This window comes from Oncorhynchus tshawytscha, linkage group LG05 (assembly GCF_018296145.1).
Source record: "Oncorhynchus tshawytscha isolate Ot180627B linkage group LG05, Otsh_v2.0, whole genome shotgun sequence".
Classification (NCBI taxonomy): Eukaryota; Metazoa; Chordata; class Actinopteri; order Salmoniformes; family Salmonidae; genus Oncorhynchus; species Oncorhynchus tshawytscha.
The window spans coordinates 31,740,845-31,754,605 of record NC_056433.1 but is presented as its reverse complement, the minus strand read 5'-3'; the positions used below and the strand labels follow the sequence as shown (position 1 = coordinate 31,754,605).

General features: G+C 46.1%; 1 protein-coding gene across 1 annotated transcript; it reads right to left on the bottom strand.

Annotated features, from left to right (window-relative positions):
- Positions 1-8,231: 8,231 nt before the first annotated feature.
- On the bottom strand, positions 8,232-12,844 carry LOC112251755 (prostaglandin E2 receptor EP2 subtype-like). Its single transcript, XM_024422706.2, has 2 exons — positions 11,871-12,844; positions 8,232-9,512 (listed from the first exon to the last, which is right to left on the bottom strand). The coding sequence occupies exons 1-2, from the start codon at positions 12,663-12,665 to the stop codon at positions 9,219-9,221; spliced, it is 1,089 nt and encodes a 362-aa protein (XP_024278474.1). The 5' UTR covers positions 12,666-12,844; the 3' UTR covers positions 8,232-9,218.
- Between the last annotated feature and the right edge of the window lie 917 nt (positions 12,845-13,761).

Genomic DNA, 13,761 nt, shown 5'->3' with positions numbered 1-13,761 from the left:
ATATATATATATATATATATATTTCTACACATATTTAACCCCTTATTTTTGTTGGGACAAAACTACCTCCGTACTTCCATTAATTTGTATGGGTTATCTTCAGGGTTACCTCCCGTGACACTTGTGGTAGAGCAAAACTAATACCATCGTGTTCATGAGAGTTATCTTTTCATCGAGTGGTCATATTCATTTGTAGGCCAAACAGTTCGGCCGCTACAGGGGTTTTCGTGAGAAGATCGATATTCAGGATGTCTCACAGTGGGACAAACACTTCTGTAGCTTGCCCACCTTCCACCGCAGATGCAGAAGGCCTTATGGCGGCTACAGGGTGTACGTGTGTAGATTTACCCGCCTGCATGTTCGTGGGTGAAGTGTTTTTTTGTTGTTGCCGGCAGCGGAGTCTTTTCGTTGCGTTACACCAAGAGAGGAAGTCTGCCTTGGAGGGAAGATGGCAGAAGTGGTTGATGAGTTAGAATTAAGCAGCGCGTCCAGTAAACGTGGTGAAGACCAATGTTCTGAATCTGTCGTGCGAGGGTAAAAACCAAAACGTCCACTGGGGTCCTGAGGACTGAGTTTGGGAAACCCTGGGCTACACAGCTGTTACAGTACACATTTGATAGACTTCATGTTCCTGTTCAATACTAATGGAAACGCTAATTTTATACAAAGGTTCTTCTGGCCTTGATGACACCAAGAGGTTGGCGCCAAACTTCAGAACAGGGCTACCGCACACAAAGCTATCGTTGACAACCCTGATGCTACGCTCGAAGACAGGAATAAGTACAAAAAGGCCTGCTATAACCTCCGCAGTGTAATCAAATGAGCAAAAGGACAATATAGGAATAATATTACACAGGCTCCGATGCCCGCTGCATGTGGCAGCGGGCATCTGCCTCTACCAGACGAACATAGCGTATTTTATGTATGCTTTGAGAACAACATCGAGCCGGTTGTGAGGGCCGTCACCCACCCAGAGGATTGGGTGATCTCGCTCTCACAACATGCTATTCCAGGGCACGTTCTCAGAGCATGCGCAGAACAGCTGGCAGGCATATTCACGGTCATTTTCAATCTCTCATGGTGGTTGATGGTTGATGGAGTTGCAAGGGTGTGCCTGGATGGTGCGTTGGGTGTCATTTGCAGATAGAAATGTGTTCAACGTCCACTGAAGTAGCTAGCAAGTTAACTAGATATCTACATTAGTTGCCTTGGTAACCAAAGACATAGACTTGCTAGTTAGCTAAACAAACCATCAGTCCTAGCTTGCTATAATGAACATTTAATACAACACTGCAATAATGTTTTAAATTGGACTTTTGCTTTCAAAAGCAGCTCAAACATAGAACATGTAAGAATGAACTATAGCCATTGAATGATATACCATGCATTATAGGGAAATAATGCACACTCTAGAGTGCCCTTCAAGACAATCAGAAATAACTATTCAACAATGCCATTGTGTAAATTAGATAATGAAGTGGGTGGTTCGAGCCCTGAATTTGGATTTGGCTGACAGCCGTGGTATATCAGATTGGAGTGCAGTTGTGAGTCGCCTTTTGATTTGTACCCACCTCCTAAGGACGAGGAGTCTCTTCAGCTTTGGCTCAAAACATTGAACTTGAAGAAACCACCAAACCGTGTGTGTGTTCCTGTCACTTCGTGGACAAGAGGTCGACTGAAGAGCATCCTTTCACTGAGAAGTGGTTGGGCTATTTTTCTCCAGTACAGACCAGAAGGTGACGTCTCATCAGGACATCAACAAATACAGGCCATGTACAGTGCCTTGCGAAAGTATTCGGCCCCCTTGAACTTTGCGACCTTTTGCCACATTTCAGGCTTCAAACATAAAGATATAAAACTGTATTTTTTTGTGAAGAATCAACAACAAGTGGGACACAATCATGAAGTGGAATGACATTTATTGGATATTTCAAACTTTTTTAACAAATCAAAAACTGAAAAATTGGGCATGCAAAATTATTCAGCCCCCTTAAGTTAATACTTTGTAGCGCCACCTTTTGCTGCGATTACAGCTGTAAGTCGCTTGGGGTATGTCTCTATCAGTTTTGCACATCGAGAGACTGAAATTTTTTCCCATTCCTCCTTGCAAAACAGCTCGAGCTCAGTGAGGTTGGATGGAGAGCATTTGTGAACAGCAGTTTTCAGTTCTTTCCACAGATTCTCGATTGGATTCAGGTCTGGACTTTGACTTGGCCATTCTAACACCTGGATATGTTTATTTTTGAACCATATATATATATATATATATATATAGTTATATATAGTTATATATAGTTATATATATATATAGTTTCCTGTTTATTCTGAATCATGTTAATGTTTCTACATTTGAAATATACTGTAACTTTATACTGTAACTTTGCCTGTTCCTGATAATTACAGGAATCCACTAGGTGCCACTATCATGCCTTCTTAAATCTATTTTAAATACATTTTCTTCAAAGGAGGAGAAGTTACGGTATGCTTAGATAATTTCATAGTGCCATATGAGAAGAAAGAGATATACAAGGTACAATAGAAAATATTCATAAATCATAAGGAGTTATCCTTAGGCCTTAGATAAACATGTACTGTATAAAAAGAGCTGTACGAGGCAAGACATAAAAAACACCATGAAGAATTATGCAAATATAATCAGGTAAATGTGCATATATGAAGAGAACTGTACAATACAACAACAAAAAACACGGAGTTATACTTAGATAAAGTAGAGCTAACAGAGTGAGCTTTAGAACACAAAATGACACAAAATAAGAACTATTTAAAAACAAAGTATTAGGCCCCGAGCCTAGATACCACACAAAATAACATATTTGGAGCACAGACTTAGTCTGCCTGACTGGTTCTCATATAGTGTCCTTGGCAGCATATCTGTGAAATAAAATGTCTTCAGTTTAGGGATAACATCAGCACAGAACTTCACATCAAAAGGCACATCAATAACAACCTGCTCGGATGGAGCCCAGACAGCAGTTTGTGTCTCTCCAGTCCTGTGCAGAACATGCCCATTTGCACCTGCATGTAGTACCCACGGGCGCCATTCGGTTGCAGCTGAGGAACCCCATCCACCAGCTTCACATCGTGAGTTTGCTAGAGAACAGTTCAGTCAGAGATTCACACTTCTTACTCAGAACAGGACATTTGATTTCTAGAAGTTCTTGAGAGTTTAACACTATCTGGGCTTGCAGAAAGCCATGGCTCCTTGACACTCACTACTGTGCCTCTACTCTCTAGACTAAGCCCACAGCTCTCCATCAATGTGTAGGCCACCCGCTTGTTCTCCTTGTCATATGTGCTTGCTGCGTTCCCATGGAACCTGCGGAAGAGATGCTGCCGCACAAAGTTGTCTGCTGAGCTAGCAGTGATCCGAAGTTTACGTCCTTCATACCATGCATAGGAGGCACTCTGTGCTTTAGTGACCTCCTCCAAGCTGGCACATTTCTACTCCTCCAGCTTAACATAAACGTCCTAAAATGACAAGCATTTCTGACACTGCATGTTGATGCCGTGTTCAGTGCCTTAGACCGCTGTGCCACTCGGGAGCCCTATAACGGACTACCATTCAAATTGGAGTTAATGACAATGCAATACATAAAAGACTATAAATCACAACTTAAAGCAACCACTAAGATGGACTGTCAACAGACAAACAGAGAACACGGATATAAATGCATAGGGGATAATGGGGCAGATGGGCGACACCTGGAGGGGGGTGGAGACAATCACAAAGACCGGTGAAACAGATCAGGGTGTGACTGTACCCCCCCTCTATGGGCGCCACTTGGCGTCTCACCTGGACGCATACCTGGTTGACCGGGGTGCTGGTGGTGGAAGTCGGCGATGAGGGCTGGATCCAGGATTTCTCTAGCGGGGTCCCAGCAGCTCTCCCCCTGGCCATAACCCTCCCAGTCAACCAGGTACTGGAAACCCTTGCCTCGTGGTCGAACACTCAGGAAGCGTCTCACCGTGTATGCCGGATGGCCATCGATGACACGGGGAGGAGGAGTGGGCCTGGAAACAGAAGACAAAGGGCTGTAACACACAGGCTTAATCCTAGACACATGGAAAGTATGGTGAATACAGAGGGTACGGGGTAACAAAAGACAAACAGCAGTGGGGCTAATGACTCTAGAGATGGGAAACGGACCGATGAAATGGGGGGAAAGTTTACGGGACTCCACCTAGAAGGGCAGGTTGCGGGTGGAGAGCCATACCCCCGCCAATAGCGTGGAGCAGGGGTCCGATGGCAATCTGCTTGTCGTCTATACCTGGTAGTGGTCTTCAGCAGAGTGGCCTGGGCTCTCTTCCAGGTACGGCAACAGTGGGGGATGAACATCTGGGCAGAGGGATTGCTGACTTCTTCCTCTTGCTCTGGGAAGAGCAGAGGCTGGTATCCCAAGGAACACTCGAAGTGCGAAAGACCCGTGGCAGAGCAAGGGAGGGTGTTGCGAGCATACTCAACCCATACCAGTTGTTGACTCCAGGTGGGAAGGTTGGCGAAGTCTAGGCAGCATCTCTCGTCTCCAAGTCCTGGTTGGCTCACTCTGAATGTCCATTGGACTGGGGGTGGAATCCAGAGGACAGGCTGGCTGACGACCCAATGAGCGTGCAAAACACCTTCCAGAACCGGGACGAGAACTGCGGACCCTGGTCGGAGACCATGTCCACCGGGAATCTGTGGATCCGGCAGATGTGCTGCACCATAAGCTGGGCCGTCTCCTTGGCCGAGGGTAGTTTGGGGAGAGGAATGAAGTGGGTGGATTTGGAAAACCGGCCGACCACAGTCAGGATGGCCATATTTCCATCAGACAGGGGGAGACCCGTGACGAAATCCAGAGATATTTGGGACCACAGATGATGAGGGACAGGCAGTGGTTGGAGAAGACCAGCTGGAGCTTGCCGAGGAGTATTGTTCTGTGTTCAGACCGTGCAGGCGCCAACAAACGTGGCAAGATCCGGAACCATAGTAGGCCACCAAGAGCGTTGTCGCACGAAAGCCAGGGTCCGGCGAGTACCCGGCTGTCAAGCAAGCCTGGGGGAATGGGCCCACTCCAGGACTGCGAAGCGGACAGTGTCAGGTACAAACATCCGGTTGTCTGCGCCCCCCAAGGGTTTGGCTGGGACCGCTGCACCTCCCGGACCTGTTTCCCTATAACCCAACTGAGTGCCGTCGCCAGGAACGAGGTGGATAGGATGGTCTCGGGCTCTGGTGTGGTAACCGTGTGGTTATAGTGGTGAGATAGGGCCTCCAGCTTGACATTCTTGGACCCCGGCCGGTAGGAGAGGGAAAAGTTGAACCGGGTAAACAACAGGGCCCATCTCGCTTGCCTGGAGTTGAGGCGCTTGGTGGTTCGGAGATACTCCAGGTTTTTGCGGTCGGTCCACACAATGAACGGATGTTCCGCCCCTTCTATCCAGTGCCTCCATTCCCCCAATGCCATCATCACCACGTGATGCTCCCGATTTCCACATCGTAGTTCCTCTCCGTGGCTTTGAGGTGGTGGGAGAAGAAGGTGCAGGGGTGCAGCTTAAGGTCCAGGGTACAACGTTGGGACAGGACAGCCCCCACTCCGACATCCTTAGCATCGGCCTCCACTACAAACTGATGGGAAGGGTCAGGATGAACTAGGATAGGAGCAGTGGTGAAGCGGTGTTTAAGGTCTCGGAACGTACGGTCAGTGGCAGATGACCACGAGAACGGAATCTTGGTAGAGGTGAGTGCAGACAGGGGGAAGGCCAGGGTGCTGTAAACCCAGATAAAGTGGCGATAAAAGTTGGCGAAACCCCAGGAAGCATTGCAGCTGCACCCTGGACGTAGGGCCAATCCACCACCGCTCTCACCTTCTTGGGATCCATCTGGACACTCCCAGCAGAGATGATGTAGACCAGAAAAGGAATGGTGGAGCAATGAAACTCGCACTTTACCGCCTTAACAAACAACTGGTTCTCCAGAAGGTGCTGGAGAACCTTTCGGACATGGAGCATGTGTTCTTGGGGGGAGTGGGAGAAGACGTGGATGTCATCAATGTAGACAAAGACGAACCGGTTCAGCATGTTACGGAGAACATCATTCACCAGAGCTTGGAACATTGCAGGGGCGTTGGTGAGGCCAAAAGGCCAGACCAGGTATTCGTAGTGGCCCTAGCCATGTTGAAGGCAGTCTTCCACTCGTCCCCCTCTCGTATCCGCACGAGGTGGTAGGCGTTTTGTAGATCCAGCATGGAGAAAACAGTGGCCGCCTGGATCAGCTTGAAGGCCGGGGAAATGAGTGGTAGCGGATAATGATTCTTCACAGTAATGTCATTGAGTCCCCGGTAGTCAATGCATGGGCGCAGGGTCTTGTCCTTTTTCTCCACGAAGAAGAAACCTTTCCCAGCAGGAAAGGAAGAGTGACGGATATATCCTGTAGCTTGGGAGTCCCCAATGTAGGTCTCCATAGCCTTGGTCTCTTGTCCCGACAGAGAGTACAGACATCCAAGGGACGGCTTGTTGCTAGGGAGAAGGTCAATCTCGCAGTCATAGAGGCGGTGCGGCGGAAGGGAAGTGGCCCGGGACTTGCTGAACACCTCCCGGAGGTCCTGGTACTCCGCGGGAATGGCTGAGAGGTCCGGAGCAACTTCCGAGCCCGCAGGAAGATGTCCAGGGGCAGATTGCGCCGACTTCAGACAATGGGCGTGGCAGAATAGACTCCAGCCCATGATAGCACCCGTAGACCAGTTAATTTTATTTATTTATTTTTATTTATCCGTTATTTTACCAGGTAAGTTGACTGAGAACACATTTTCATTTACTGCAACAACCTGGGGAATAGTTACAGGGAAGAGGAGGTGGATGAATGAGCCAATTGTAAACTGGGGATTATTAGGTGACCGTGATGGTTTGAGGGCCGGATTGGGAATTTAGCCAGGACACCGGGGTTAACACCACTACTCTTACAATAAGTGCCATGGGATCTTTAATGACCTCAGAGAGTCAGGACACCTGTTTAACGTCCCATCCAAAAGACAGCACCCTACACAGGGAAGTGTCCCCAATCACTGCCCTGGGTCATTGGGATATTTTTATTTTTTTATATTTTTTTATAGACCAGAGGAATGAGGGGATTGTGTCGCTGGAGCCAGGAGAATGGTCTCACTGTGATTCTCTGATACACATGGTTTGATGGGATTGGTGTTATGGGTGACCTGATCAATAGAGCACCCGTCCAGCGCTCTAAGTCCCTGGACGTGCGAGCGGAATCGAATTTCCTCTCCATCCGTCGTTCCCACAATCGCCCATCGATGCAGATGGTCAAAGCGATGAGGGAGTCAAGATCTGTGGGTAAATCCTGAGCAGCAAGCTCGTCCTTAACCTCCTCCGAGACGCTGTGCAGGAACATGTTGAACAGTGCTTCCTGGTTCCACGCAGTCTCCGCGGCCAACATGCAGAAATCCAAAGCATAGTCGGCCACTCTGAGGGCATCCTGCCGGAGCTGGATTAGCTTCCAGGCAGCTTCTCTACCGGAGAATGGGGCATCAAAAACCTTCCTCACCTCCCCCATGAACCCCTCCAAACTCATGCACATGGCCGGCTGTTGTTCTCATACGGCGGTGGCCCAGGTGAGAGCCTTCCCAGACATCAGCGTGATGAGGTTGGCTATCTTGGAGTGATCTGAGGAGGGCTGAAAATACGCCCGACAGGTGCTCTCCATTAAAGCATTCCGGGGGAGGTAAACAAGGCTCCAAGGAAGGTGGAGTGGCCGGTGGGGCGGCACTGCTAACCGCCAAGTTTTAGGGGTGGTACATGTTGGCAGGCAGGCTCAGGGTCAGTGGCAGGCAGAGTGGTTAGGCAGGCGGGCTCAGAGTCAGTACAGGCAAGGGTCAAAACCAGGAGGGCGAGAAAAAGAGAGACTGGGAAAGCAGGAGCTAAGACACAAAAACACTGGTTGACTTGACAAATAAGACGAACTGGCAACAGACAAACAGAGAACACAGGTATAAATACACAGGGGATAATGGGGAAGATGGGCAACACCTGGAGGGGGGTGGAGACAATCACAAAGACAGGTGAAACAGATCAGGGTGTGACATAATGCAAACATTCAATACAATACATACACATTATATTTGGTTCGCCAATCAACAGCCAGTTTAAGATTAGCCGACTTGTGATTGTCATTGACCTTCATAAATACAGTAAATACTCGACCCATTCATCCAGAAGTAGTTTGGTCAAATTTTTATTTCAGTCCTATAAAGTGCTGATAATAAACCTTTTTTAATAAATCAATGATATAAATAGACACATAATGAATTCTTAAAATGCTTAGTCCTATTCCAAATGCATATTGTATGGGTATAACCTATCAGCGCTACAGCCAGCATTTCACTACATCTGCTAAACACGTGTATGTGACCAATAAAATTTGATTCGATTTGATTTGACCCCAAAGTCTGATCTCTTCCTAGATCTATTCCAATCTCAGCTACATGTATGTTGACACTCTGATGTTGATCTGAGCTTTGCTGTTGGAAACTACAGTGTCTGACATGGAAGTCAGTAAGTGAATGTCCCCTATATTATTGAAGACACTGCACTTCAGTGTCCGGGTGTCCTTTCAACCAGTCAGTGGATGTCTGACAAATCACTTCCTGTGACCTCTTGGGCTCCTGCTGATGTTATTATCTTAAATCCTTCAAGAGGGGGTCATTGGCCCCCTAGTCCAATATGCCTGACACTATGGGCTTGTTTGAGTGGTAGGGAGCGAAAGCAACCCACTGTAGACTAAAGTCGTGAAGTGAAGTCGGGGGAGGTGTATCTGCGACAGCCAAAAGTCGGACACTGTAGTTTCCAACAGCAAAGCTAAGATCAACATGGCAGTGTCAACAAACATGTAGCTGCTATTGTTTATAAAAGTTTGTCTGTATAAATATCAAAATACACTTTTCCCCCATATCACACACTCACAAAATGGAAACATAACTCGCACCATGCAGGCAATGGCTGCATGGTGCAGTTGGTGAGAAGCAACTGCAGCGACTTGAAGACCACTTCATCAAGAACTGCATGACATTTGATCACGTAATTTTTGTGAAGGTCATGCTGTCGACATGTAGTCACAAGTCGGATCATTTTTATAACCATAATGCAACACACTTTGAAAGACGGTGACCAATGATGGTCAACGACTTGACGAAGGTGATCCGCTCCAACGTGCCCTATGTCTTGTCCACTCCCTCCACATCGTCGTTCTGGAGCTCGATAAGTGGGCTTGGCAGAGGGAGTTTGGGCCCAACTGGGAGAGACTTTTCCTGGGGGAATGTGGGGGCCTCTGGAGGCCTCTGGGCCTTACTCAGTGTCAGCTTTCTCCAGATGAAGCGCAGCACTGATGGCCTGAGGATGATGAAGACCCAAGGGTTGATGATGGAGTTGAAGGACAGCAGGCGAAGCACAGCGAGATCGGTGGCATGGCTCTCCTTTGACCTGCCTGTAAAGTTGACATACACACGGAGCTATATGGGGGAAAAGAGAAAAGGCATCACAGTCGGTTATTCAGAATTTCAAAATCAACAAAACCATATAATGGTCATCAATTAAGACAGACCAAATATTTCATTATTATTTATTACAATCCAGGTAGTCTTGGTAGTAGTAAGTAGGCTTAGGCTATAACAGGTGCAAGAAAACTACAGTAAGTAGGACACAGCGGTCTAAGTGTAACGGATGTGAAATGGCTAGCTAGTTAGCAGTGTTCGCGCTAAATAGCGTTTCAATCGGTGACGTCACTTGCTCTGAGATCTTGAAGTAGTAGTTCCCCTTGCTCTGCAAGGGCCGTGGCTTTTGTGGAGCGATGGGTAACGATGCTTCGAGGGTAACTGTTGTTGATGTGTGCAGAGGGTCCCTGGTTCGCGCCCGGGTATGGGCGAGGAGACGGTCTAAAGTTATACTGTTACATAAGGCACTGCATCTCAGTGCTTGAGGCATCACTACAGACACCCTGGTTCGAATCCAGGCTGTATCACAACCGGCTGTGCTTGGGAGTCCCAAAGGGCGGTGCACAATTGGCCCAGTGTCGTCCGGGTTTGGCTGGTGTAGGCCATCATTGTAAATAAGAATTTGTTCTTAACTGACTTGCCTAGTTAAATAAAGGTTAAATAAAAGATCAATTAAAAGGGCCTGGCAGTGGCGGTCTTACCATTAGGCAGAAAAGTAAATACCTTCAGGCCTCACATCACAAAGGCACCTCATGAGCTGGGCATCATTTTAAAACCAGCCGGAAGCTTCAAAAGTTAAGATTGAAATGGGAAGGGAGGTGGGGGGGGTTTGCCTGGCCACTGTGCCCAGCAGTGGCGGTCGATGCCATATAAGATAAGGTTTTTAAGGTTTTTAAAGATTTTTTATTTTCACGAGCATGACCTTATTTCTATTACAGCATATTGGATGACTGTCATTCATATTCCATTCACCCAGTTCAATGTATCAGCAATAGGTTTAGGCTACGATATGATATTCAAATTTTTACCTATACCCTAGCCGATGAATGAAAGTCTACAATGTAGTGCACACAGGTTGATAGAAAACAATTGAGGTGACAGACAGTGACACATGGACAAACAGTGACACATTCAATACCGGCTTGCACACTCTTGCCTGCATCTATCTGATATAGGGTGTAATCATTAGTCCAACAGTTGCAAATGAGAGTTTCCCTTCGCTTGTGGACTTCAATGCACAACACATCAGCTGTATATGACCATGCGAAAAAACCTTTCCAAACAAAACCATATCATAACCGCTACACACAGCCTACATTGTTGTCACCATATTAACTAAAGTAATGTCATAGTCAACATAGCTAATAGAACTAACGCTTTAGTAAACCCGCTACAATCATGCAGTAACCTTGCAGTGTCAATAAGCAGTTTAGCACTTACACCGGCGGGCCCAGATGGCAATAAATTACTAGAACCAAAAGCTTACCTTGACTTGGAAGAGTTCCAGTGTTGTGTTGGACAGTCATAGCCAGCTAGCTAACATAGCATCCCTCTGTTTGAGTAGGCTAAACTAGTGAAACAAAGTTTTTTGGAATACATTCATTTGTACAAAACTGGTTAACTACTGTCTTTCTCTCTCTTTGAGTCAACTACTCACCACATTCTATGCACTGCTTGCTAGTTGTAGCTTATGCTTTCAGTACTAGATTCATTCTCTGATCCTTTCACTGGGTGTACAACATGTCAGTTCATGCTACAAGAGCTCTGATAGGTTGGAGGACGTCCTCCGGGAGTTATAAGTTATACTCCTAAGTTATAATTACTGTGTAAGGCTATGGAAAGGGGTGAGAAGAACCATGAGCCTCCTAGGTTTCATAATTCATAATAGATCAATATACATATATTTCATATCAATATTAAAATCCAAGTTTTTCTCATAATGGTAGAAACAAATGTTATTAATTACCCAAGGACTGGTTCATAATAATGGACTATTTCACCCTGGCAGAGCTCCCATGCATTGTTTCATGTGATGTGATTGCAAATGTGACTTTCATTTAAATTAAGCTGCAGCAGGTGCATTCAGATTGGGGCCTGATTCTGGTCTCTGCCTGGGGCCTCCAAATCAATGTCTGCCTCTGGGCCCTGGTAATATGTAATCAATAAATAATCATAATTTGTCAATGGTATTGCTCCATGTAGGCTATGCCTTTTGTTCTGTGCAAGTTACATTTTAAATTATGGCTTATTTCTAGATGTAGCAGAAGCAGAAGTGGTGATGTGGAAGACCACAAGAAAAACCTCCACTGCACATGTGACTGTCTCAATATTTTCCACATTTAGACCAGCTTTATCGAAACGAATGATCTTACTTACCACTAAAGGAAACGAACAGATGACGAAAGCCACTGTTATGAACACCAGTAGCAGAAGATGCTCCACTTCCTCAGTCACAGCGAAGGATTTTTGGTAGAACCGTATCTGTCGCGTAACTCCCCCACGGTGCGCTTTGCACATCCGATACATTATAATCAAATGGTAGACGACAGATAAGTTACTAACTAGTGTCGTAGAAATCATGATAAGAGCCAATGACGCATACACACCGACGTAGACTTTGTGTTGGGTCACGTTTGGGTTCATGTCAAAGAAGCACCAAGTCCCCGGGCAATATTGGACGTAGTCTCCAAAGCCCATAAAAGGTGCTAGGCAGAAGAAGATGCAGACCAGATAGATGAGTGGAATGGTGATATATCCGCAGCGCTTTGTCAAGTGCCGCTCGTAAAAATACGGCTGACCAAAGGAGAGGTAGCGCTCCAAAGCCATGGCGCACAGAATGGCCAAAGTGGCGAGGCTGAAAAAAGTCATGCTGAAACCAAAGTAGGCGCATACTGCTCTGTTTTTACTCATATCTACCAAGGTCCTGTTTTGTGTATAAGAGGCTAGTACAAGAGGACTGATGGATAAGGAACCTAGTAGATCTGTAGTCACCAGTGCAGTCACCAGCACCTGGAACAAGGATGGAATTTGCCGCCGGCGCCGCATCTCCAAAAGGACCAAGGCGATTAAATTGCCTAGTACCTCCGCAGAGAAGATTGCCGCGGAGATATAGGGATTCCCCGACGAGACAGTGACTCTGTCATGGCAGGTTATACTATCATTGTATTCCATAACAACTGGTCGTAGCCTACTCCCCTAATCTGATAAATGATAAATATCCCTTTTGCTCACATCAGTGCAAACAAAAGAGGAATTAAGTCCGCATCCAACTCTTTCACTGCCATATGAAATGAGGCTCATGCTGGCTCCTCTGTTGTTAATCATTCCGGCACAACCCAGTCACCCACCCACTCACACACAACCATGCGTGTTATGGTGCTGAGAGTGCAGTACTGTCACACACTGTCAGCCCACTCAGAATGGAGAGGGCGCCCCCGTGCATTTAATTTGTTTTCACTTTTTGTTCATTTGTATTTAAAAAAAAATAATTGTAGGCCTATGCAGCCTCCGTTTGTATAGGCCTACAAGTCAATAGAGGTGGCTGGTGGCAGGGTAGTAATGGCTGGAAACGAATTTCTGGGCATGTATATCAAACACATCCAACAAATGGTTTCCATGTGTTAGATACCATTCCATTCTAGCCATTACTATGAGCAGCCCTCCCCAAACCAGCCTCCTGTTCTTTCCGGGATGTTTTTTTCATGAAGAAGATGCTGAATAAAGATAAAGTATAAAGATAATGTAGAAGACAATGCATGCACACATGACTGTAAGTCACTTTGAAAAAAGTATCTACTAAATGGCAAATGTTGTTATTAATATATTATAGATAACGCAATCTGACAGAGGTTTCACATGTATGGAAGGAATCACAGTTATCCCATCTCCCTGTTGCTAAGGTAAGGTAAGAAGGTAAGAATATATCAGTTCTATATCTATGCTGTCAATGGTCAACCATCCCATACAAACCAATAGCTCTGGGGCTGTATGTATCAAGCATCGAAGTGCTGATCTAGGATCAGTTCCTGCCCCGTGTCCATGTAATCTTATTCATTTTCATCTAAAAATCTAAATTGATCCTAAATCAGTACTTCTACTCTGAAACCATTTATGAATACTGGTCCAAATAGTAAAACATATATCAGAGGCCTGTATTTCAGATTACATTTCTGGTATGTGACTTGTCCTCAGAGCAGAAATCAGCTCAGCTGTTGACTGCTATGGACTTTCTCCACTAGATGGCGATCTTATCGTGGATATTGTCAAC

Bases quoted from the DNA above. Each gene is read 5' to 3' on its own strand.
- LOC112251755 (XM_024422706.2), bottom strand. From the start codon at position 12,665: ATGGAATACAATGATAGTATAACCTGCCATGACAGAGTCACTGTCTCG. The intron at 9,513-11,870 runs GTAAGTAAGATC...TCCCCCATATAG, and splicing joins TCTGTTCGTTTCCTTTAGTG to CTCCGTGTGTATGTCAACTT.